Source organism: Pantherophis guttatus, chromosome 8 (genome assembly GCF_059756535.1).
Source record: "Pantherophis guttatus breed Tessera chromosome 8, ASM5975653v1, whole genome shotgun sequence".
Taxonomy (NCBI): domain Eukaryota; kingdom Metazoa; phylum Chordata; class Lepidosauria; order Squamata; family Colubridae; genus Pantherophis; species Pantherophis guttatus.
In genome coordinates this window covers 29,340,694-29,365,989 of record NC_142070.1, presented here as the reverse complement: position 1 = coordinate 29,365,989, position 25,296 = coordinate 29,340,694, and the positions used below count along the sequence as shown (strand labels likewise).

Here is a 25,296-nt window from a genome sequence, read left to right as displayed (position 1 = left end):
TACATCTATTAAAGAAGATTGAACTTTGTTAAATTTCATCAACAAAATATTGTAAGAAGAAAAGAAAGAGGAGGATGTAGGTTGCCCTGAAAACCTTTTCAACAAAATCTTCCCAGTGAATATATTATACAAATGGAGTCCCTGACATCAGTCCACTGAAACAGAAAATTGGGACGAAAAAGCAATATGTATGTGAATTCTAGTGTATTTGGGAAAATATGTACTTGTTCTGAACTTTCCTTTCTTCACAGAACGAGAAAGGCCTAGTTTCACTTTAGTGTCCAATGACCGCAGTATATTGGTAGAAGTTGGTAGAAGTATGTCCAACCAACTGCTGTTGTCAGTTGGTTGGATGTAATGTATTAGCTGCTCCTGATAAGCAATGTAACACTTTTCCTTCCCAGTGGGAATTTTTAACACCCTGATTGCTATTTATGCTGACATCATGATTTATGGAAGGGCTAAAGTGCCTTATCCAAGCCCAGGGGCTGAATTTTTGGGTGATGCTTTTCAGCTGACCTAAGAGTTTTAGAAAGGAGTTAGGTATTTCCTGCCTGCCTTCTACTTCAGTTTAAGTGTATTTTCTGCTCAATATCACAAGCTATTTAAATTGGTAAATACAGAGGGAAGAGACTTCAGGGAAACAAAGCATAGGAGACTTATTTGCGCCTCAGAATGAATGCATGAAACCTTGGAGTAGAATTGATAGATAATGCTTTGAGCAGAATTGTCATCTAAGCTGGTCAGAATGTTTATTGGTAAATAATGCTACATTGCTTAAAACCCATTGCATTTTTTTTTTATTTCTAGAAAATAAATGTGCCCTTCCTAAAATATGTAAAAATATTTTATTCTGTCAATCATTCTAGTCATACTACTACACTACTGATACTGTGTTTCCCTAAAAATAAGACCCTGTCATTATTTTTTTGAACCCTGAAATAAGCGCTTGGCCTTATTGTCATGCACTCAAAAGCCCGATTGGGCTTATTATCAGGGGAAGTCTTATTTTGGGGGAAACAGGGTAATAGTAATGTACAAAGAATACTGCAGATAACTTGAATTTTCCTTGGTTCCATTGCATGCTCATGTTTTCTATATGTACTTTTTAATTGTTTCTTTTTCTTTTTTCTTATAGCTTCATTTTCCATATGCCTTTGCGATGACACAGTTTGGACAATTTCTTTGCCCTGTTGTTCCTTTTATTCAGAAGGCATCTGTGGGAGTCACTGTTCTTAATCTCTGTGCCCTAAGTGTAGACAGGTAAGAAATATATTATTCCCTTCTGTGAACATTTTTCATATATGAAAAATTATCAAGAGAGTCCATAACTGAATGTTATATATTGACCTGGAGTTTTAAATTTTTACTTACATAAATAGCTTCTTGCTTAATTTTCAAATTTAGCCTCTCATTCTATGTTGTATTTCACTATATTATTTTTTTCAGTATAACAATACTTCATTTATTAGTTGAAAGACCCCATAATATTTTTTTAATAAAGAGAACCAGAGAAATGGCCATGCAATTTTCTGACACAATTTTGATCATATCATATCTAGGGCATCTCTAAAGCCCTCAGGGCCCTCCCAAATAACTATTTTTTGGAGAAAATTGAAGGTCCACCTTACTTCAAATGCTTTTCACCTCTTTAAAAATCAATGATTCTTCAACTGGCTCATTTTTCCCATTAGAAGAATTAATGGTTTGAATGGATACCCTAGACTTTGTATGTCTAAAGCAACCATTTTGTTCATTAACACAATTCAGGAATGTCAGAGAGTCTACAGTTTTAGCTGTGTCCATATCAGTGATTTCATTGACATTATCAGTCAAATCCTTTATAGATGAAGGGCAAGGAAGTGAGAAGTGTGGCCCTGGCTACAAGAAAATTGCCCTCTCTTGTTCTTCCAGGGGCAGAGCTGAGTGTTCTGATCTAGGCTTCCTTTATCTCCCTTGACACCTGCCAAAGACCTAATTGGCAATTAGCTTTGCAAGGCCACGAGGAGCACAGAGTCAAAATGGAGCTTCAGAATTTAAACCGACTAGAACAAACAAAGTTGCTTCCTGCAAAGGCTCACGTGCCTTTGCTCCTCCTTTATGTCTTATGGGAGGGGCCAATCATCTCCAAGCCCTACTCCCAAGTCGTCCCTTTTGTTTTAACTGTTCTTGCCTTCTGGCAGCTCTGCGCACGCACGCACTGGTGCCTCACTGATGTCCTATCTGGAGGCTCCGGAGGCAGCACATAACTCCTAGATGGCCCTGGCCCCCTCTCCGCCTCCGACGCAGAGTTCTCGTCCAAGCCTTCCCCAGACTCCAGGACTCGCCCATGTTCCTCCCCAACCTCCTCACTGTCCAACTCTGCTGCAATCTCCGCAGGCCGCCCGCAGACCACAACACCGAGAAAGAATATCTATAACTGGGATGTCTGTCTTTGGATGGTGTGCATATTTTGAAAGGATCTTGTGGTGATAAATGATTATCAGAAACTACTTTGGGGGTGTATTGTGAGGGTAATATATGGTTAGATTCAGTCTAAAGCTGGTGGAAATGTAATAATCCAAGCATGAACCAAGGACCTCAAAAATGTTAAGGAAGTGTCTAAGAATATTATAATTTGTTGCAGTAAGCAAGATGTTGGCTTTGGCGTTTTTATCCACCTATTGAGTCCTTTCCAAGGACCTGGATGTGGATGTTTGATGGCATTAAAGGTATCGTTGCAGGATGTAAGCTGTTCCGAGGAAAGCTGCCTTATGCAACTGGATGATTTTGTTAATGATGATGGTGTTCAAGTGGTACTCCAGTTGTCTGGGATCGGACCCAAGGCACCTATTATTATTTGGAAGTTGCTTTGTTTTCTTTTGCCACAGTCATTCTACTTCTATTTGTAGTCTTTATATTTTGTGGTTTTCTCCAGTTTTTTCTCTTGTCTTCTACTCTCTCCAGGTATTGCAGTGTCCAATATCTAGACTTTTTTTGTCTTTCTTATCAATTTATCAAGGTGTTTATTGTTATTATTATCGGTCCTTTTTTGTCACAGAGGTTTTATCTTTATTTTCAGGTCTTTTTTGAGTTTTGTTATTTTCTCCAGTTGTTTCCCTTCTATTCTGCTATCTCCAGGTTTTTATTATTATATATACACCTGACAATGTAAAATCACAGCTGCCATTTCTTGACTGGTGTTGGCCATCATTTGCATCAAGTTCTTCCCAGAAACCTAGGATATCATACTGTGTCAACATAATATATAAATGGATTCAATCAGTGTGGCCTTTTACAATTTACAGATGGAAATTTTGTCAATCCATATATTTTCTAATTGCTATCCATGATTTTATGATGTGGCACCCAGTGCAGTGATTTATGTCAACTTTAATTTTTAGATCTGATACTTTATGATCTCCAATCGTTTGTCCTCTTTCCTACTCTCCCCTAATATTCCCACATCAATTATTTAGATTTTCTTCTTTTCAACCACAGTCTGTTGTGAGCCAAGGCTTTATCAGTTTGAATTTGGAAATCCCATGATATTTTAACCTGCTCGTTCTTCACTACTTTTTCAATTATGTGCTTTCACCTATTTTTCATTAATCGGGCACCTATTTGAAGAATCTTGAAATGTGTCTGTTGTATTATACCTGTCTTGAAAATTTTAACTTTTATAAAGAGCTGAAGCTGACAATGTAATTTTTTTTCTATATTTTAGGTACCGAGCAGTTGCTTCCTGGAGTCGTGTTCAGGGAATTGGTATCCCCTTGATTACTGCCATTGAAATTTATTGTATTTGGATTCTTTCCTTCGCCCTGGCTATTCCAGAAGCAATTGGTTTCACCATTGGAGAGTTGATTTATCATGAAAAACGGCTCAAAACCTGTATGCTAATACCAAACAATAGCTTCTTGAAAGTATGTTATTATATCAGCTACGCAAAACAATTTTGTTGTGATGACTGTTTGTCTTTTAATCAGTAACAATGGGACAATTTGGAGAATTAGGATTAAGAAAAAATGGAAGGTCAGGGGGGGAAATATGTGTGTTGTGGGGGTTGATAAAAAACAAATTTATCAAAGGCTATTAGTTTTGAAAGTTCAGTGTTACCTATGGGTTAGTAGATGGCATACCCCAAATATCAGTTTCAGATGGATGTGTGTGCATATTTGTGCCTTTAAGTCAATGTTAACTTCTGAAAAACTGTGTGGAGTAGTCTCTGCAGCTTGTGGGATAAGGTTTTGAGAAGGCATTTGCCCTTGCCTTGTTTCTATAGCTGAGAGAGAATGACTGGCCCAAACTTACCCAAATGGCTATGCTTCCAACTACTACTTGGAAAAGAACAACCATATGAAAAGGAATGTTTCCTTCGTTTCGAAGACATTTGGTTGATCGTTATGGATAACACCCTTGAATAGTGATCTGTCCCCGTCTCCACACACACACAAACACAGCCAGCCGAGGGTTAAGGAAGCACTTGGCACACACACAGGTCGTTATCTCAAACTTGGCAACAATATAAGCACCGTCTGCCAAGAGCTTTACTTCAACAGATAACATAACATTACATACGCATTGTAAATAGTCCAGCAAAACAATATCCCTTCGGCAGCTTCAGGCGTTGTTCAAGTGACTAGCCAGAGTTAGTTTTTGTTCGTTACAGAGTTTTACCAGCCACCACCCTCTCTTATATAGTCTCTGGGGTGTGGTCCAGTGACTCAGTTCTAATCCCTAGCATGCCTCCTTAACTGCTGCAACCGTTTATCACGACTTCGTTGGTGTGCATCCAGGAACAACGGCTCTCCTTCCTCGCTCTCATCAGAGACACCTGGCTCTTGGCTAATCTCCTCTCCCTCAGCCGGCACCTGAGGCAGTGCCAGAGGGGAGGGGCCTGGAGAGGGAGGCCCTCATGTTCGGAGCCTTCTTCCTCCGATGAGATAGGCTCAGAGGGCGGGGCCACAACAAATAGGACTGCAAACCTCTGGGAAACTGCATGTAGGAGTTCCATTTCAGCTTTGTTTCATTTGTTTCAACTTGACCTTTCTACAGTAGGTTCTAATTAGAACAGTGGCCTTTCCCCATTTGCACATAACTATAAGAGGAATATGGTGTGGTTTTTGTTGTTTTTGCCTTCATCTTGTCTCAGCCCATGACCCAGAAAGGGTTAAATCATTCATAGTTGTACCAGCATTAAAGTTTTTCTCCTTGAACTGACAAAATCCAAAAGCAATTGCAGATTAGGTAAGGTCTGGTGTCTATAAATGTGTGGGATCCTTGTAGTGTTTATAGGCTGTATCAGGCTGATGTGGACTCATAGTCTCCATACATTGATTCCTGGTTTGTCATAATTTTACTGATGACTGTCTCAAGAGATATAAAGGTCCAGTAATCAGTTAGGATTATTATTAAGTGTAGATGTGCTTGCAGCTTTGATTTAGTCCTTAATTTTTGAGCCCTTATTTCTTCTATCACAGGACTGGAATTGGAACTCAGAAAAAGTGGGATGAAATTACCAAACAGGCTGAAATAGCAGAACAGTAAAATGGTGGAGCTAACTCTACCTCTTTGCCTTCTAAAAATAATATGTAGGAGTTTTAAATGAAGCATTTGTTGTCCATATATTGGGAAAAAATGCTGTTGCTCACTCATCTACCCCCATAGTATCATTTGGCTATCTATCTATCTATCTATCTATCTATCTATCTATCTATCTATCTATCTATCTATCTAATATATACCGCTTCACAGTGCTTTACAGATCTCTCTAAGTGGTTTCCAGAGTCAGCATATTGCCCCCAACAATCTGGGTTTTCATTTTACCAGCTTTGGAAGGATGGGAGGCTGAGTCAATCTTGAGCCTGTGAAATTTGAACTGCCAAACTTCAGGCAGCTGGCAGTCAGCAGAAGTAGCCTGCAGTACTGCATTCTAACCACTGCGCCACCTCGGCTCTTAATGGTATAAGAGGAAAAAATAGGAAGAAGTATACAGGAAACAGGCACAGTTCTACAACTGGACATGCCCAGCTGCTGTTACAGTATCATGATTGTAGGTAATTTTTTTCTGCAAGCTGGGATGTGCTAATGACAGAGGGCAACTAAATTGTAAGACTTAAACATTCTCTTTGCTGGTACATGTTGTACAGGGAGTCTTCAAGTTATAATCACAGTTGAGTATAAAATTTGTTAAAGTGAGTTTTGTTCTAGTTTATGACCTTTTAAAACCACAGTTAAGAGAATCATGCAGTCTTGAAGTGAATCTGGCTTTCCCATTGATTTTGCTTGTCAGAGGCTGACTGGGAAGGTTACAAATAGTGATCACATGACTCTTGGACAGTGCAACTGTCATAAATAATGCCAGTTGATAAGCACTCAAATTTTGATCACATGACCATGGGGATGCTTCAGTGCTCATAAGTGTGAAAAATAGTGGTAGGTCTCTTTTTTCAGTGCTATTGTAACTTTGAATATTCACTAAATGAATGGTTGTAAGTCAAGGACTACCTGTATACAAAAAATTGGTTCAGCACATACAGTTTCTGTAAATGCAGGACAGCATCTGGCAAGGACAATACCTTTCAGGTTTTCTGCAAACTTAAGGATAGACATTAACACAACAAAGGACAAGGTTTTCATCTGTTCAGTTTTCAAGCTACATAGAAGAACAGAGTTGGAAGGGACCTTGGAGGTCTTCTAGTCCAACCTCCTGCCTAGGCAGGAAACCCTACACCACTTCAGACAAATGGTTATCGAACCTCTTCTTAAAAACTTCCAGTGTTGGAGCATTCACAACTTCTGCAGGCAAGTTGTTCCACTGATTAATTGTTCTAACTGTCAGGAAATTTCTCCTTAGTTCTAAGTTGCTTCTCTCCTTGATTAGTTTCTACCCACTGCTTCTTGTCCTACCCTCAGGTGCTTTGGAGACTAGCTTGATTCTCTCTTCTTTGTGGCAGCCCCTGAGATATTGGAACACTGCTATCATGTCTCCCCTAGTCCTTCTCTTCATTAAACTAGACATACCCAGTTCCTGCAACCGTTCTTCGTATGTTTTAGCCTCCAGTCCTCTAATCATCTTTGTTGCTCTACAGTTCAGTAACTGCTGATGAAAACATACGTGTTGCTTTGATAGATACTTTTAGATACTTTATTTCCCCCCTGAATGCCTGGTAGCTTATATGAAAGAATACCATGTCTCAGTGGAACCTTTAGTTTTCTGACTAGTCCTTTATCCCAGGGGTTGGCAACCTGCTGCTCTGGAGCTGCATCCCTCTGCTGCGGCTCCCTGCCGCCAGTCCGCTCCACAATTGATATGGCTTTCGGTTAGGACAAGTAGAGGAAAAAGGAGACCACGCTAGGAGGACACTCTATGGTGGGGGAACTAGACTTCCGATCAGCTCCAGAATTGAACGGGGGGCTTCCGGTTAGGACCTTTTTGGCTCTTTGAGTGTTTAAGGTTGCCGACTCCTGCCTTATCCCAAGACCATTTCTGGGGTCCATAGAAAAAAAAAGGGAATAAGTGAAAGAACTAGCTAGAAATAGTTAAATAGTTTCATCCTCTGGCATTCTTCTTACAACTGCTGGAAGTTTAACAAAACAAAGCATTACAGAAAATATAACTATGACTGCTTATGATATGTTAAATTCTTCTCATTTTACCCTAGGAAAAATAGCTAGTTACCTTTCCAAACATATTCAAAGTTGTATTAAGAGGTGCCCTAGATTGGAAGGCAAGAAATAACCTTTTCTTGTGTATTTGGAGACAACCAAATACACACTCACAACAAAACAAAGAAATGCTGAAGCAAGTCAAAGAGGTTTTTAAATATATGAATTAAAGCTAGAATGATGATGCCTGACTTAAATTTGATTTATTTTATAGCAACTATTTGAATAAATTGTGCAGGTTAATATCAATAAAACTTCATAGTTTTCCATGGTTACTTCCTTTGTGTTTTCTTAGAAAACACTTCATTATTTTTAAGTCTATCTTTCCAATGTTTGTCCTAGAATCTAAATCCCAAAAGGCCAAGTGCCTTAGGGAACATGGGAAAAGGCCCATTTCCTGGAGAAAACTAGTTCCATGTGGATTTATATACTGTAGACAAAAGGATGTCTGTGCCACTTATATCGAAGTACAACATTGGTTAGTTGCAAAATCTATGTAAGCTTTAACAGCTGTAATTCATCATTTGAAAAAAATCTTGGTTTAGTTCTTAACTTCAAAATCTTACATATTAAATGCTAAATAAGATCGATTTTTCATATTTTTAGCATTCATTTTTCTCTAGCACAGTAACTTAATCCTGGATGAGTATTGAATATTGAGTACTGAAGGAAGAGAGTTTAGTCCAAACAAGATGTGACTTTCTGGGAAAAAACTAGATATATATCCTTTTGTTTGTAAACATCTTCACATTTTTGATCCTGGGAGTCAGATTGATTCATTTAATTATCTAAAAGCCTTGGGTTCTAGTCTCTTGGAAGTTATATTATAAAGAGCATCATAAATTTAGGATTGGAAATGACTAAATTTTGAACTGCTGCCTTTCAAATAATAATAGACAAGAGAGATCCATGTGGCTTTATAAGGCACCTTCATCTAAAAGTTGAAAAGGACCCATCATTGTAACCATTATAAAAAGCTGCCTGTATTTTGTGCAAGTGCTTTGCATAGCTACAGTCAGCTGATAGTTGTGCTCTTTTAAGATAGGGGCATAGTGCTATCCCAGAATAGTACTAATTTTGTATGCAAAAGTAAATCAAGTAACAGATGACGGGCATAGAAACAGTTGCGCAGAAAAAGACCAAGCAGCCATTTCTACCATCAACACTGATCACTTGCTGTATACGTTAATCTGGAGATCAAATTAACAATCTACAGGGAGTGAGAACTCAGATTAAATGAATCAGTGTTGAATCAGTGTAATGCAGTTTTGCATTGCATATCTTGCCATTTCCAGGAGGCATATTAAATGTGTGCTTGCATAAAAGTATCCAAAATTCCAGAACAAGTGTTAATTTCTTGCTGAAATGATGTTCTGCTATTCATAAGGGCATCTCGTCTACATATGTACTGGATGCATTGCTCAGTTGAAGGAACTTCAAGAGTAGCCCTTTCTGCTAGAGTCACATCGGTGTAACTCACATGTAGATGTTATATCAATTTGTGGAATCTAGATCAGAGAGCCTTGTTAGGAGAACCCATTTTCATCACATTTATGCTAAATTTGCCTACTTTAAATATGAAAAATGTCTTTTAAAAATTGCCTTTAGTTCTATCATTGCTACATTTAACTCACTAAAACTGTCTTCTAGACATTCTTAATAGCATCACTTGTGAGAAAGATGGTGTTGATTGGGAACTTTATAAACTGTAACCTTAATATATCTAGCAGGCTCTGGTAAGAAAGGGGAAAAATCCTATTTTTGTGTGCTGACTTCACATGTAAACAATGCCTGTAAAAGTAAAACACCATTTATTAAGATTATATTAGTTACAGTAAAGGTTTAATCTAATTCCAAAGTTAGCTTTTCTGGTTTAGTTATGCATAAACAAAATAGCAGATTTCTGACTACAAACATAATCCTTAGCTATTTGCATGATGATTTTCTCACACGAAAACAAGTAAAATAGCATCAGAATAAACAACTAAATGGAAAGGAGATGAGGACAAAGAATCCCATATATACCAATCTAATTCATAAATAATGGGGAATAGGAGATGTTTCACTTGACATGTAAGTGTATATTTTTGTATGTGTGCCTGCCACTCATATATAGAAATGAACAGAACATGCATATAGGCAAAACTGATATTCACACAGACCACCAATTCTTTCTCCTAGCATACGATGCAAAGGGTTACATTCCAGGCAGGGGGTTAAAACAACTAGAGAAACAGAGTAACTGGAAAAAGCAGGCTGTACTCCACATTTTCCAGACTAAGACATGTTAAGTGGCCTCTTTTTGCTGGACACAAAAGCAAGACAGTTAATCTTTCTACTGATAGCAGGGCCCAATTATACATAGAAGACATTCTTAACCTGGACCTTTTGGAATCAGAGCCAGTCTTAAAAGCCTTAAAAGGTAACAGACCAGGCTTTCTGTTAGACAGGCAATTCGCATGACTCCTGGTGCCCTTTGATTTTAATACACAGATAGGAAGTATTTAATCACTGGGATTTAAAAGTCAGTTTTGATAATACAGGGATATCTTCCAATAAACACAACACACACAGAAGAGAGATCAGAATCTAAGTGCTCTTATTCTCTGTAAGAGAATTCTCTTATTTTTTTACTTCCTACCTTCTTCCTCTTGCAAGAGACTTCAATAGGCTGATTAAACACCTTCCTTATTCATCTCCTGCCAATTCAGTCTGGTCCATACTCTGTCTTTACTTTTTTTCTTCTTTTGTTTATATGAGAAGATACTTATGGTGAGAAACGGGTATGTTGAGGAATTTGTATTGCATCCAATCATCAGCTCTGCTGTGTAGAAACTCCTGAGTGTTTTAATTCAACAACATCTGGAGGGCCATAGGTTCCCTGGGTTAAGGAATAGCGCAGATCATAGTTGTTTGCTTACAAATCCAGATTATATAATAGTTCAGAGCCTAAAATAACTGCAAGGAAGGCACTTAATGTTATTTTTCACAGGTTACTTCTACATAAAACATAGAATGGGATTGCTTAAGCATTGTCATGCCCAGTTTATACATGACAAATAATGAATGAGTATATGATAAGCCAAAACAACCATATTAGGCTTAGCACATTATATGAATCCAGCCACTCCGTTCAGTTACATTACAGTTATAAGATTGTTTATGCATATCTGTACAGGATGTTCATTTTTCTGAAGAAGGAATGTCCTGGTGAAGGGAGCCAGGAAGGTGACCTTGCAGAAGGAGTTCAGAGGGTATTAGGCAAATAGGTAAAGAAGAAATATGTGTTATGTCCAGATAGGCAAAATACAAAGAGAGTTAAGTTAGACCTTCTCTGACTCCCTGGAGTTCAAGAGGGAGGGATAGGAAGACTGGGGCAGACCTGCAAGACTCTGTTACTACAGTCCATCTCAATAAAGTATACAGCATTCTTCCTGCGCAGTTAGTTTTCTGATAAAATCGTAGTTTTAGGCAATGAGCTCTTAGTCTTTGGTCTTATCATCTTTAAGAATAATTGTGGTTAAAATAGTTGAGAAAACAAAATTTTAGTGGACTTGTTATTGAGCAATAGCATATCAAAAGATAAGACCAATATTGGTACTGTATCTTTCTAGATTTTATTCATGAAATAGAAAACGTTGTTTTCTGTTAACGTTGCTTAAAATTACCTATTAAAGCCTTAACAGCCATTAATCATTTGACTTTAATGCAGGAATGGAAATTTTATTCTGGCTGAACTTTCTTTAGTTAATGATTTAATTATTACATTTGTATCCCACTTTTTTTCCCCCTCTGGGAGTTGAAGGTGTCAGATCTGGAGAATTTCCAATAACTTTATTTTCACAAAAGCCATGTAGATAGGCTGTGCTGAGAAAAAGTGACTTAATGGGAAGTAAATGTTGAACTCTCTGGTCTAAATCTAACACTAGTATAATCACTAGATTACACTGGATCTTTCATGTAAATCCAATATCTTACTGAATCTTTCAAGCAAATCAGTATATTATTGGAAAGCCGAGACCAAATGTAATTGGTCTAAAAATGTAGCCCAACGTTACGTATTCTGCTGATGCAGTGATTTGGTTGCCTATCTCAGTGTGTATGGATAGACTGTGTATGTGTGTGTTATGTCTATGAGAAGAGAACATTAAGGATAGTGCAATTATCAAAAAGGAATAGTGGGAGTAAGATTTGGTTACAGCCCTATTTATAGATATTTTGGAGCAAATATTTTCTGAATATATATATAGTGAGACTTAAAAAAAAGATTTTCAAATCTTTGGAATCTATGGTTCTACCTCAACAAAGAGTAATCTAGAAGTTGCTTTGATGCATTCAACAGCTTCAATAGCTTTAATTCTAAATAGATACTGTTTTGGGTTGGACTGCTTTTTTATGCAAAAATTAGCATAATTCTTTTCTGAATATGTTCTGAAAATGTGTTATGGAGTTTTATTATGAACCAGTAAATAATGCAACAATTCCATTATTACTTCTAATTAAATCACATTCTTATTATTCCATTTTGTTTATGATAAATATATTAGAAAAATTCAAACATGACCAAAAATATATGTTTAGTGCATGTGTATTCTGCCTATAATCCAGGTGCTAAATGTTCAGCCTGACCAAGGCTCATTTATTTAGGAACAGGAGGTATACGATATAGCATTTCAGGCAGCAGAATCTCTTAAATTAGTCCTGATTGTTGTGAAACGGTCTTTTGAAATCAGTGGCAAAAATAGAAATACTTTCCTAACTGTGATATTTTCCTAACTGTTATATTTTTCAACTGTGATATTTTTTGCAGTTGTATTTATGCCAATTACTCTTTTGTGTAGAACAGAGGTGGAAAATGATGCCCCTTTTATGACTTGTGGGCTTCAACTCCCAGAATTCTGCTAGTTCAGGAATTCTGGGAGTTGAAGTCCACAAGTCATAAAGAGATGGCTATTGTTCCGCACCTCTGGTGTAGAACAATTTCTCAGCTTGGCACTCTCCAGAAGTGAGCTTCTAAAATTCTTCAAACAGGATTGCTCTAAATCTTGAGCCTTGAAATCTACAGTTTTGGAAGCTTCTAGTTGTGAAAGCTGGCAAAGCATGTAGCCTGCATGTTCTATGGAAATTACAGAATGGTACTGCAAGTTACTTAGCCATAACCTGTCACATTTGATGTCTTTGCAGTTTTACATTAAAATAAAACACTGGTGGCTCTTTGGTTTCTATTTCTGCATGCCACTTGCTTGCACGGCATTCTTTTATACCCTGATGACCTGTGAAATGTTGAACAGGAGGAAGAGTAATTTGAGAATTGCTCTCAGTGAACATCTTAAGCAGGTAAGGAGAAAACGGTTTTGTCATGCATTTCCAGTCAGTCATGAAAGCTTTATTCTGTAAACTTTTGATCTCAACAATATTCCTTCTGAGAACAGAAAGGTGAGTTTTGACTTAGTGTAGTTGGGCAATCAGAACATTAGGGCAATTTAAACTGCAAACAATTAATGAGGTAATCTATTATAGAGTTCAAATTACTTTGTATATGGATTTTTTGTTTACTAAGAACCTTCTTTGGTCTAATACATATTCCAAGTATTGGGTCTCAGCTGCTATAATTGCCAACCATTTATTTATTCATTTATTTGATGACAATGACTAACTTCAAATTACTCTGGGCGGTTCACAATACACCAAAACAATATAAAAATAGTATACCAAACAATAACAAAACAGGATGACTGAGGAAAAATGAAAGGAAGAAGAGCAAAATGGTAAACCTGGCAAGCCCTCCTCCCAAAAAAACATGCTGCCCACAATTGACATCCAACAAGTGGGTGCCAACCACCAAAACAAATAAATAAATCTTTATAGCTTTTCAAAGTGCTAATTGAGTGAGAACCATCAGGAATCAAATTTCCTAATATTTTATTATCAAGAAATGTCATCTTTGTCTAAGAGAATTCTTTAGTTTGATTTTTCTCTTCATCGTTCAGTCAATATAATAGCACTTCATTTCTCAAGGGTTTCAATTTAACTTTAGTTTAATTGTATTATTTAAACCAAATTCCTGAATATCAAGTTGATGAGAAAGATGAATTCTGTTTTAAGTGTTAAAAGATTATAGCACCACAAAGTTTGATAACTTATAACTTTTGGTATTGTTGTATCTTGCCACATTTTTGCCATTACTTGTTGAAACAATATAGCTTTTTAAAAGCATGTGGATATAATCTGATTACTTTGACATTTCTTATTTTGAATTATGTTGACATTGAATTACCCTATGTTGAAACTGGTTGTTGTCTAATTTAAATACAACTTCTGCTGGGTCTAGGACAATTCAACTCACCACTGCCAACTCGCTGCGGGACAAGAGTTACACTAATATCAAATAAATGGTGAAATAGAATAATTAAATAAAGGAAGAAAAAGGAGGAACAATGAAATCTGAATGATAAAAATTTAAATATTTTAAAAATTATTTTAAATATTTAAATTAAATTGTTGAATTGTCCTGCACTGAGTTGCTCTGCAACGAGTTGGCTGCGACTCATTGTGGCAAGTTGGCTGCACCAGGTTGTCCCATTCCAACCTCTGCTTGCCTTCATAATATTTGAACTACTTTCTCTGATACTTTTTAGTTGTAATTTTTTTGTTCCACAAGTGAACATATTTTGATAAGTTGTTAGAAATAAACGAATCTTTTCTTCTTGAGTATTGCTCATTTGAGCCATTTTCACATTTTCCTCCTTAGTTGCTTCACATTTGCCTTGGCTTATGTTTGCGAATCATTGTCTTTTTTTCCCCCCATAGCGCCGAGAAGTTGCTAAAACAGTTTTCTGTTTAGTTGTGATTTTTGCTCTTTGCTGGTTTCCTATGCATCTAAGCCAGATACTGAGAAATATGTTCTATGACGAAAAAGACCCCAATAGATGTGAATTCTTCAGGTACTATTTTAATGTGTGATATTAAATATTTTGATGACAGATGAATGCAGCAACACAATAACTGAGTTAGCATGACTACATAACATTTTATTATTTATGTTTTATACAAGTATTTATATTCTACTTACTAATGGATTATGTATTGTTTGCGATTATAAAAACATGACCATTTAATCAACATAAAATATAACCAATGCTCCTTAGCGGTTAATAGCTGCCCCAAGATGCTGCCGGTTGCCTTATTTAAGGTTCTCTTCTCTCAAGGTCCCGTCGAAAAGCCCTGTTTTTATTGCTTTACTAAATGCTAGGTAAAAGCAATCTTCACCTCTTCACCAAATAGCTCCTAAGTGAAGGGGCTGCAACTAAAAAGGTCATATTCCCAAGTCTCCATTCCTAAAGGAATGAGAATCCAAACTACTCCTTAGCTATAGAATGAGCAGAATCCACCTGGAACAGATGGTCCCAAAGCAACAAAGAATTGAGCAAAAAAGAGCCTTATAAATCCTGATCACCATCTTTAATTGAGCCCAGAAGTTTACAGGCAATCAAAGCAGCAGAGGTGTAGTGTACTGAACCAGTTTCCACCAGACTGCAAGCAGGCATCTACATTGAATGCCAGTTATAAGTTTTGAACATCCCCAAAACTTAAGGGCATCCCATGTACAGTTAAATAGTCTAACCAGCAAATGATAGGAATGTCACATAGGAAGGGTCACAACTATGCACATCCAACCTGGGTCAAAGACGCTTCTGGTCTCACTGGAATCTCCAGTGATTGCACTTATCAGAGCCATAAATCTAGGACAAACACCATCTAACTCACCATCTTTTTCAAGGAAAGTAACAGTAACAGAGTTGGAAGTACAACTCAATTAGGAGCCATGGATGTAATTACCTTTGTATATCAAGATTCCTTTCTTCTTCTTCTTTTGCTTTTCTTTTCTTTGAATCTTTAAACAGCAAAAGAGTGGAGACTTTGGTACTTAGCTCTGAGACTCAAAAATGTCTTCAAAATTCTTTTCTTTATTGTTAAAAATAAGGTATGGTGAGATTTTTTTAATGGTTAATTTTTCCTCCAAAATATACTGAACACTAACTGCATAATTTTCATAACTTATAAATTCATTAATATAAGAGTAAACATGACTAGTCAGTCTTTCATCTAGTTTATCTCCACTTTCTAAATAAGGGTGTTCAACTTCTTCTTGGGAGACTGCAGTTCCATTTGATGTTTAAGTAATGGGCTGGGACCATTTTCCAAAAGGTGGGGGAAGGCCAGGACAAAAATTAAACTTGAATTAAATATAAATATAATTAAATTACAATAATGTTAATGCAATATGTTTAATAACTTAACCCTTCTTCAATATTACACGTTAAAATTCAGCAGCTATTTGGTGAAGAGCTGACGAGTGGTGTTCCCAAGGATTTGAGGGTCATGGGCAACCTAAGGATGCAGGTTATGCACCTTGGCTTTGTAATATTATGTTACCTGTTTTTGAAGCAGGTGAAGAGACAGTTGCCTTCCAGCTATTCCAGTAATTATCCAGGCAATCTTATAATTAACCTCTACTGAGCCTACTCCCAAGTAATTAAAAGGATAGTAATCTTTAGGTCTGTTTCTTCTTAATTATATTAATATGAAAAACAGATAGTATTTACTTATGAGCAAGCACTTAGCAATGGTGAACAATGAACCAACCAAAATATATTTACAACCCAGTTTTGATGACAACCTCCCCCCCCCCATTATGTGATTGTATTTTGGTTGCTTGGCAACTGTCCCATATTTACAGCTTTTTGCAGCATTCATTAGTCATATGACTACAATTTACAATGTTTTTTTCTTGCAAGCTGGCATTTACTTCTATTTTCTGGCAAAAAAAAATGCCCATTGTGGGTTTGCCTAACCATCACTATGTTTGCTTAATGACTGCAGTGTTTGCTTAGTGATGGCAACATTTATATAGCACCTGCTCACCTAACAACCACTGCAAAAAAGATCGTAAAATTGGGTGAGGTCACATAATAACCTGCTTAACAACCACCATGACTTTAGATCGAAATTCTGGGCTCAGTTGTAACGCGAGGACTTCTTGTTATGCCATCATTTTTTTGTCAAACTCACATTATATTTTAAATGGCTCCAGAATTTTACTTTTTATAACCCAAGGTTTGCTATTATGCGTCTGTTCATTTATAAATGCTTTATTATTTGAACGCTGTGCTTCATAGTCCTAATTCTTCTAATTCTCCTAAGCACCTGCAATTCTATTAACTCATTTTTACCTCAGACACTGGAGAATTTTGAAGGAGACACAGATGTGGCATCATAGTTTCACAAAATTATAATGGCTGAGAAATATTTGCCCACCATTAGGAGGATTGTAACGTTTTCTGTTTTTGATCCTAGCTTTTTGTTGACTATGGATTATATCAGCATTAACCTAGCAACCATCAATTCCTGCATAAATCCTATAGCACTCTATTTTGTGAGCAAGAAGTTCAAAAACTGTTTCCAGGTAAGAGCCAAAAAGATTAAATTAAACCTATCAAAGGTAATATTGAAAAATAAAATGTGAAAGATAAATATGAAAGAATACTATTCATCCTTTTGCAAGGTAATCCCGTGTTTTGAAATATTGATATTTAAATTATAGAACCCACTTTCTGCCTAAACAAACATTTGGGAACATTTGTCTGGATGTTTTACAGCAGCCTTTTCCAACTTTCTTTCCTTGAGTTATGTTGAATTTTGAAAATTTCCAGGATTTTGTCATAGTGGCTGATAATTGAGAAACTTTTTCTAATACATTTGGAAAGCATTGAGGAGGCCTATAATTATGGTCTGATGTCATTAAATCTTAGATTATTTTAATAACCATTTATCACAGTTTAGCCACAAGCATCTCAAATTTTTCAGACATTAGATTGAGACTTTATGAAGGTTTATTCCACAAAAAGATGAGGTGTCATTTTTACTAATACTATGGGCCATTTCAATGTTGATTCAGCTATTTACAGAAAATAGGCTGATTCCTGGTTCTTCAATAATTATACATAATCCCAAGACTAAAAACTTGAGTGTCTTTACTTCACATCATCCATATGGAAATGACAATTATTAGTGGAATGTTTCCCAGACAGGGAGAGGGAATCACTGTAGAGCTAGTCAGAAAGTGCCAAAATGATAGAAGCTGAAGAATTGTTATATTGTACTAAACGCACCATAATTAAAGCAGATATTGCCACTTCTTTCATAATTTAGTATACTTGACTTCTTGTTTTTAAGAGAAGAGAAAACTATCTGAAATACAGATTATATTTGTTTCTCACAGTATTTGTTAAAAGAAGCTATATTTTTACATCAATTTCAAATCCGTTTTCTAAATTTCATAGTTTTACAGTCTAATTAAGCTGAAAGTATGGAACAGTGAAACAAAAGAAGTATTTTTTTCTTATCTATTCACATTTAACTACATATTAGTCACAGTTTAACCAGGAATTATGTACGCTTAAGAGTAAATTTACCCTGTATTTTATTGTTACTACACATTACTACACTGCATTACTATTAATCTTCTCATCGTTCCTATCACCCATCTCCTACCACTTATGACTGTATAACTGTAACCTTGTTGCTGGTATCCTTACAATTTATATTGACTTGTTTCCTAATATGATTTGATTGCTTATTTGTTCCCTATGACTATCATTAAGTGTTGTACCTTATAATTCTTGACGAATGTATCTTTTCTTTTATGTACACTGAGAGCATATGCACCAAGACAAATTTCTTGGCCAATAAAGAATTCTATTCTATTCTATTCTATTCTATTCTATTCTATTCTATTCTATTCTATTCTATTCTATTCTATTCTATTCTATTCTATTCTATTCTATTCTATTCTATTCTATTCTATTCCATTCCACTCCACTCCATTCCATTCCATTCCATTCCATTCCATTTCTGAAGTATAATTTCATTCAGGCCTGATTCTGCTTTCTACAGTCTGGAGAATACTGCTCTCCACTGAAAGTGAGTCTTCCCTAAAATAAATTAACCAACAAACAAACCAGTAATGTTTGGATTCTTTTTTTCTTGCCAGTCATGCCTCTGCTGTATTTGTCATCGGACAGGAAGTCAGATGTCCTCTGTCCCCATGAATGGGACCAGCATTCAGTGGAAGACTAATGAACTGAATAACCACAATACAGAACGTAGCATCCACAAAGACAGCTTAAATTGAGATTCAGCAAAGACTGTGCTTCTGAATCTAAGGAAAAGACAACAGATACGATATCTACGATTGAACAAACTTATTTATTTGGAAGCTCTGTGCGCTAGCACTTAATTCCAGAGATAAGCAGAAAGAACAGATGTGCATAAAGGGATTCCAAATGGTTCTTTTTCTTATAAAGAAATTCACTTTTTGCAGGAACGAGAAGAATCGACATGGTACTCTGCAAAGTGTTAACAGATTTCAGCCAGAACATCTAGCTGTATGTTATGTTACATATTCTGTTATATCATTTTAATTTTATAATCTTAATGAATTTTCTTGAATGTCAAGAATTGTGAAATCATGGGACCTGTATCTACTCTGTAATAACAACATTCTTTTGTCAGGAAATATTTTAGTTATTGTATAGGTAGTCCTCAATTTACAACTATAATAGGGACTGGAAAATTTGTTGTTAAGTGCTACTTTCACTAAGGAAAGCATCACATGTTGACATCCAATTTTACCACCATTTTCACATAGTCAAGTGAATCACCATGGTTATCAAGCAAGATATTACCAGACTAGCTTGAGACCTCTCTGTCAGCTTCCTCACTGACTTTGTTAGAAACAAACTGCTGGGAAGGTTGCAAATTGTGATCATGTGATGGCAGAATGTTGCAACCATCATAAACATGCAATGATTAGCAAGCACCTCAGTCATAATCATGTGACTGCAGAGATGTTGCGACGATGTGTAAATGAGAAAACCAGTCATTAATTACTTTTTTCAGTACTGCTGCAACTTTGTACTGTTGCTAAATGAATGGACGTTAAGCAAGGACTGCCTGTATTTCATATTTGGAAGCATGTTCAGCCAAAAACATTTTTATAACTGTAATATATATGTTAAATTAGATCTAACCAGTATTTTATGTGTTGTAATGTAACAAATGAGACATAATTTGGAAAATTATTTTGGGAGGGGGGATTGCCAACCACTGGTTTGTGGGTAAAGATATAATATTAGAACTTAACATTTAGGACATAAACTTAGGCCCAAAAGATAGAGCAGTGTATTAGCAGGCAAATTTTAAATAAACCATATGCAGACACAAAATGATATATGTTCTCTGTGAAAATACCTTTCAACAGCTATACATATTTCTCTGTAGCAAATGAATCCAATGTTGAACTGTCCTCACTTTTTATAACATTCAACTGGAATCTATGTTCTGACAAATTAAGACCATTACACCATATCCATCACTCTATTTGTGATAGCTATTCAGATATTTGAAAAAATGCTTTTAAATTTCCCCTCAGACTTTTCAAGGTCAAACATATCCACTTCCTCTCAAAAGACTTACATTTCCTTGTTATCCTTCTATGCATCTTTTTCAGTTTCTCAAACTGAAAAAAACACATATGATCTTGTCATTAAATATTGTAAAAATGGCAATGTATATAAAAACAGTTTTAAATTCTATTTCATAAAATTAATGCTATATTTTCAATTGTTAATGATATACTTAAGATTGATAATTCTGGCATTCTTTTGCAGACAAATCCTAAAACATAAACCTCTATGGTGGGCAGAATCAAGATGTGAACCCTGGTCTTTCTCTTTGCCAACCTTTTTTCCTGTTTTGCTTGGATGTCTTTTTCTTTTTTGTTCCATTTTTCTTTCTTTTGCTACCATAACATGTTATCAAGAAATGGAGAGATCAACTATCCATAATTTTGACATGGCCTCTTTTGAAGGACTGCTGAAAACAACATGTGACCTGAACATTCTTTACAGTTCATTTTGGAGAAATAAGATTTTACAGAAGAATTTCTACAATAAATTACATGGCACTTATGTGTGCTTATAAAAACCATTCTCTAACAGAACAGCACACATAATTCCTGCCTAGATAAATGTGAATAAAAAAAAACTCTTGGGAGTCTAAATGAATTTTTCAAAAGAATCTATTGAACATATTCTTCTATCTTAATTAAGTTAGAGGGGACACTATAGGGATGAACAAATATGTTGGTTTTGAAACTTCTATTTTTATCGTTTTTCTAGTCTTAATTTTTTTCAACCAATTCCACATTACATGAATAATTTTGTTTTTTAAAAGTGTGCACATGAAAATTCATTTATAAATTTATGAATGCTTCCCACAAAATATACTGTTTATAATTTGTACTACTACATGTCTTGACAAGCAAGTTGCCAAATACTGTGCATTCTGTACATTATTACCATTAATACATTTCTGAGCATTCTTCCATAACATGCAAATACAGTTTCAGTTTGCATATTGGTAAAAAGTTACATAAGTTTACATTAAAATACCAAGCAAATGTTTTCACCTTTAGAAAGGAACTTTAGCTTGAGAATTATATTCTGCTTCTTAAAGAATTGTGCACAGTGATGAAATCCAATATTTTTTACTACCAGTTCTGTGAGCGTGGCTTGGTGGAAGTGGGGTGGCTTGGTGGGAGTGGCAGGGAAAGGATACTGCAAAATCTCCATTCCCACCCCACTCCAGGGGAAGGATACTGCAAAATCTCCATTCCCACCCCACTGAGGCCAGCCAGAGGTGGTATTTGCTAGTTCTCCAAACTACTCAAAATTCCTACTACCGGTTCTCTGAACTGCTCAAAATTTCTGCTACTGGTTCTCCAGAATCTGTCAGAACCTGCTGGATTTTACCCCTGGTTATGCAATACTGAACCATTTCTTAAGGCAGCATGACATCTTGCTTTTGGGCATATGGATGCCTAGAGATAGCTGGGATGTATTAATGAATACCAAAGGGTGCTTTTGTTCACACAGAGTCCAGAACACTTCTGAATAATTTTTCAAAACTTTTCATAGAAATAATTAATATTTGGACTGAGCTGAGATAAATCCCAGGGAATTCAAAGTTTGTTACCTGTTATAAATAGGTAGCTCAGCAAATAACAGCACTCAGCTGATTTTGGCTGTTTTTGAAATCTTAAGCAGATCCCGTCTAATTAGTTGGATGGAGATCAATAGGAAATTCCAAGGCTGTATGTTAAGTTGGGTAGTTAAGTTGGCTAGTTAAGAAAACACCCTGGAAAAGATAAGAAATCATTTCTCTACTGTTGTCAAACACCCTATTGTATATGGGTCTTTAGAGATAATCAATTCAAGGGAATCTTGATTTTTTTAAATGAGTAAATAACAACAAAATTCTTTTGTTTCCTGGAGTGCCTAATGGACAGTAGGGCACCCGATTCCTCCTCCTAACTGGATTCTAGTTTTAGAGGCAAGAATCTTTTATTAACTTTATTCTTTTCTTTGATATTCAGACTTATGATGCCCAGTATTGGAAAATCTCAGTTAGGAAAGTCTCAAAGGAAGCCAAGGGCAGGATGGAATACGAGGGTATGATCTATAGTTTTGAGATAAGATTTAGAACAGTGAAATTCTATTACTGCTTTAAATAGGGATCCAGATATTCAATATTAGTCTTAATACATTGTAACATTGATGTGCTGTTCCTGCTTTTATTTTAGGTCATTAAAGATAATGGAGCTCTCTATCAGAGTAACTGGTTAAATAGCTCTATCCATCATGTTAACTTTAATGGGAAGGACAAGTGAATATTGAGAATTGCCGCTAATCAGGGCCGGATTTAGATGGAAAGAGGCCCTAGGCTATTCCACTTATGAGGCCCTTTCACCTATAGTGAAAGTGTAATTTTAATTTTGCTAACAATTTGAATGTAGGCCCCTCTTGATCTTGAGGCCCTAGGCTGAAGCCTACTTAGCCTATAGGAAAATCCGGCCCTGCCGCTAATATGCTCAAAAGTAGATGCAAAGCTAAGTCCAATTATTCTTTCTCCATAGTGGTCAGTTTTTGATAACTAATTCAATGTTCAGAATTCCTCTGCAGCAATTATAACTTAAGTAGGTCTTTTAGTCATTGTTATACATGATGCTTTAAGTATCTCTTGGAGAAATCAAATTTTAAAAATATAGTGAAAATGTAAAATGTGAATCCATATATATCATAATCCAAATGACTTCTCTATCATAATGTCTATGGTGAGGTTCTTATGAGCAGCATTTTATTTTCCAACAAAATGGGTTGCTTATAACAACACAATTTACACTGTACTGCTACAGAATATTCTTAGCCAATTTCTGATGTCTGCTATGCTTAGGTATGCAAAATAACCATTTGGTTTTGAACCTTCAATAATTTCAAGTATCTACAATTCTGTACAAAAATAAGGTCAATTTGCTGAACAGTTATACCCATCTTCATATAGAAGATAATATTGTAATTTGTATATATGAAATGTCTATGTAAATGTCTATAGGTATTTTGATATATACTTCTCATAGCTTTCTTCTGTTTATATACGTATTCTTGTTTTCAAATAAAATGTAATGTGTTGACATTGCTCTATAATAAAGCAGAAGAGCATGCTGTGAGTGACTATTTTTCATACTTTCTAACCAGAAAACATTAGGAATACAAACATTTTTATAACTTACAATTTCTGATCTTTCTTCATGTGTGCTTATGCGTATGTGTGTAAATATATACATACTTATTGCACATATGTATACATGCAATAATATGAGAGGCATTTATGTTACTGATCTTCTTGAGCAGATGATATCTTAACTGAAAACACAAAGTATTTTTGTTCCCCTTCCAAATATTTTAAGAATCTGCTCTTTGGAACAATTTTATAAGTACTTATGAATTTAAAACATTTTATTATACAGAAGATGTGTGGCCAGTTCCAAACCAACAGTTTTAAAAGAATGTAGCTGCACAATTAATATATACATATATCTATTAAAATCACAAATAGTAAAAACATAGCACCATAATAAACTTTAACAAGCAGTCCACCACAAAAACACTCATGAGTCTCACACTATCTGAGTACTTGGCAGAAAAACCAGATCTTAAGTGCTTTTCAGAAGAATAGGAGGTTAGGGGCCTGCTAAGGCCAGCTAGTTCCCTCCTAGGGGACTAGGAGGAATGGGTGTTCCACAGAGGAGGAACTGCCATTTAGAAGGAATGCTTCCTAGATCCCATAGGATGTCATTGCTTAAAAGATGGAACCAGAAGTGTGTCCACTCTATCTTATCTAGTAGGATGAATAGATAAGCATAGTGAGAAGTGGTCCCACACATAACCTGGCCCCCTATAGAGATTGAAAGTTAATAACCAACACTTTAATGCACCGTGGTGGCACAGTGGTTAGAGTGCAGTACTGCAGGCTACTTCTGCTGACTGCCGGCTGACTGCAATTTGGCAGTTCAAATCTTACCAGGCTCAAGGCTGACGCAGCCTTCCATCCTTCTGAGGTTGGTAAAATGAGGACCCAGATTGTTGGAGGCAATATGCTGATTCTGTAAAAGAATCAGCATAGAGAGCTTAGATAGGGCTGTAAAACACTGTGAAGCGGTGTATAAGTCTAAGTGCTATTGCTATAAAATGTCATTTAAAAATAGGTTTTTTTTCTTTTACTATTTTCCAATCTATGATTATAATATTACAGCACAGTCTGAGTGACTGATATCTTACTTGCAGCTGTTTAACAGTAACAACAAATCAAAGATTCTCTTTTCTCTAAATAGATTACTCAAAAAGAAGAGTTGAGGGGAAAAAACTAGAAGATGGGCTGGATGTGAAGGATCTTGGGACCTTGTTTCTGGTGAACATTGTGATTTTCAAGGTTCAACATATTCCATAATATATTCTTTTCTCAAACTTGAGCTTAGGTCAGTCTTCTTGATTTATTATTGTGTACCTGGTTTCATTTGGCTTGCTTTTAAGTAAAAATAATTCAAATGATGTACGATAAAAATAACAGAAAGTTAGAATGCAAAATTAGAATAATGTAGGAACATCAATGGAAGAATAGTGATCTAAAAATATAGGTTGATTGACCCTGTACAGAAAAACAAAATATTGATTGCAGCTTTTTTCTCAGGAAATTATTTTTATGCAGTTGAAATTAATTGCTGATAGATGTGTAATATTCAGTTTTGTCAGTCTTTTATAAACTGCAGTGTTCTTAGCTACAACATAATTTCAGATAAATTTTTCTCCTATCTCCAAACGTACTAGAGCTACAGCTCTCTGAGTCACTTGTTATATTAGCTGGCAATCTAACTATTTGGAGATGTCTGTTCTACGCTATCCAGTTAATTTGGCTGTAGTCATAGGACACAACAGCAAAATGTGTTAAGTAATAGTTATTGCAGCAATGATGTCACCATGGTGACAAACTTCATGCTTTTGGCCCATCATTGGGTGCAGGGTTTTAGGCACGATGATGGGACGATGCAGGCATTATTACTCTTTACTCCTCAATTCTGTCATGGAGGCCTAAGGCCATCTTCTAGGAAACAGGTAAAATATATATGAGCTTTCCCAAGAGATTTGTCTCTGCATCCACCAGTCTCCTAAATTTCAAATTACTATTACT

General features: G+C 35.9%; 1 protein-coding gene across 3 annotated transcripts in view; it reads left to right on the top strand.

Moving 5' to 3' along the window:
* Nucleotides 1–23,275, top strand: part of EDNRA (endothelin receptor type A) — a 39,089-nt gene extending 15,814 nt beyond the window's left edge. For all 3 annotated transcript variants that reach the window (XM_034401388.3, XM_034401386.3, XM_034401387.3), the window contains 6 exons: nt 1,139–1,263; nt 3,707–3,905; nt 12,835–12,987; nt 14,461–14,594; nt 17,008–17,116; nt 18,704–23,275. In XM_034401388.3, the coding sequence (XP_034257279.1) occupies nt 1,139–1,263; nt 3,707–3,905; nt 12,835–12,987; nt 14,461–14,594; nt 17,008–17,116; nt 18,704–18,844 (861 nt within the window). In that variant the 3' untranslated portion in view covers nt 18,845–23,275. The remainder of the gene's footprint in view (nt 1–1,138; nt 1,264–3,706; nt 3,906–12,834; nt 12,988–14,460; nt 14,595–17,007; nt 17,117–18,703) is intronic.
* The last annotated feature ends 2,021 nt before the right edge of the window (nt 23,276–25,296 follow it).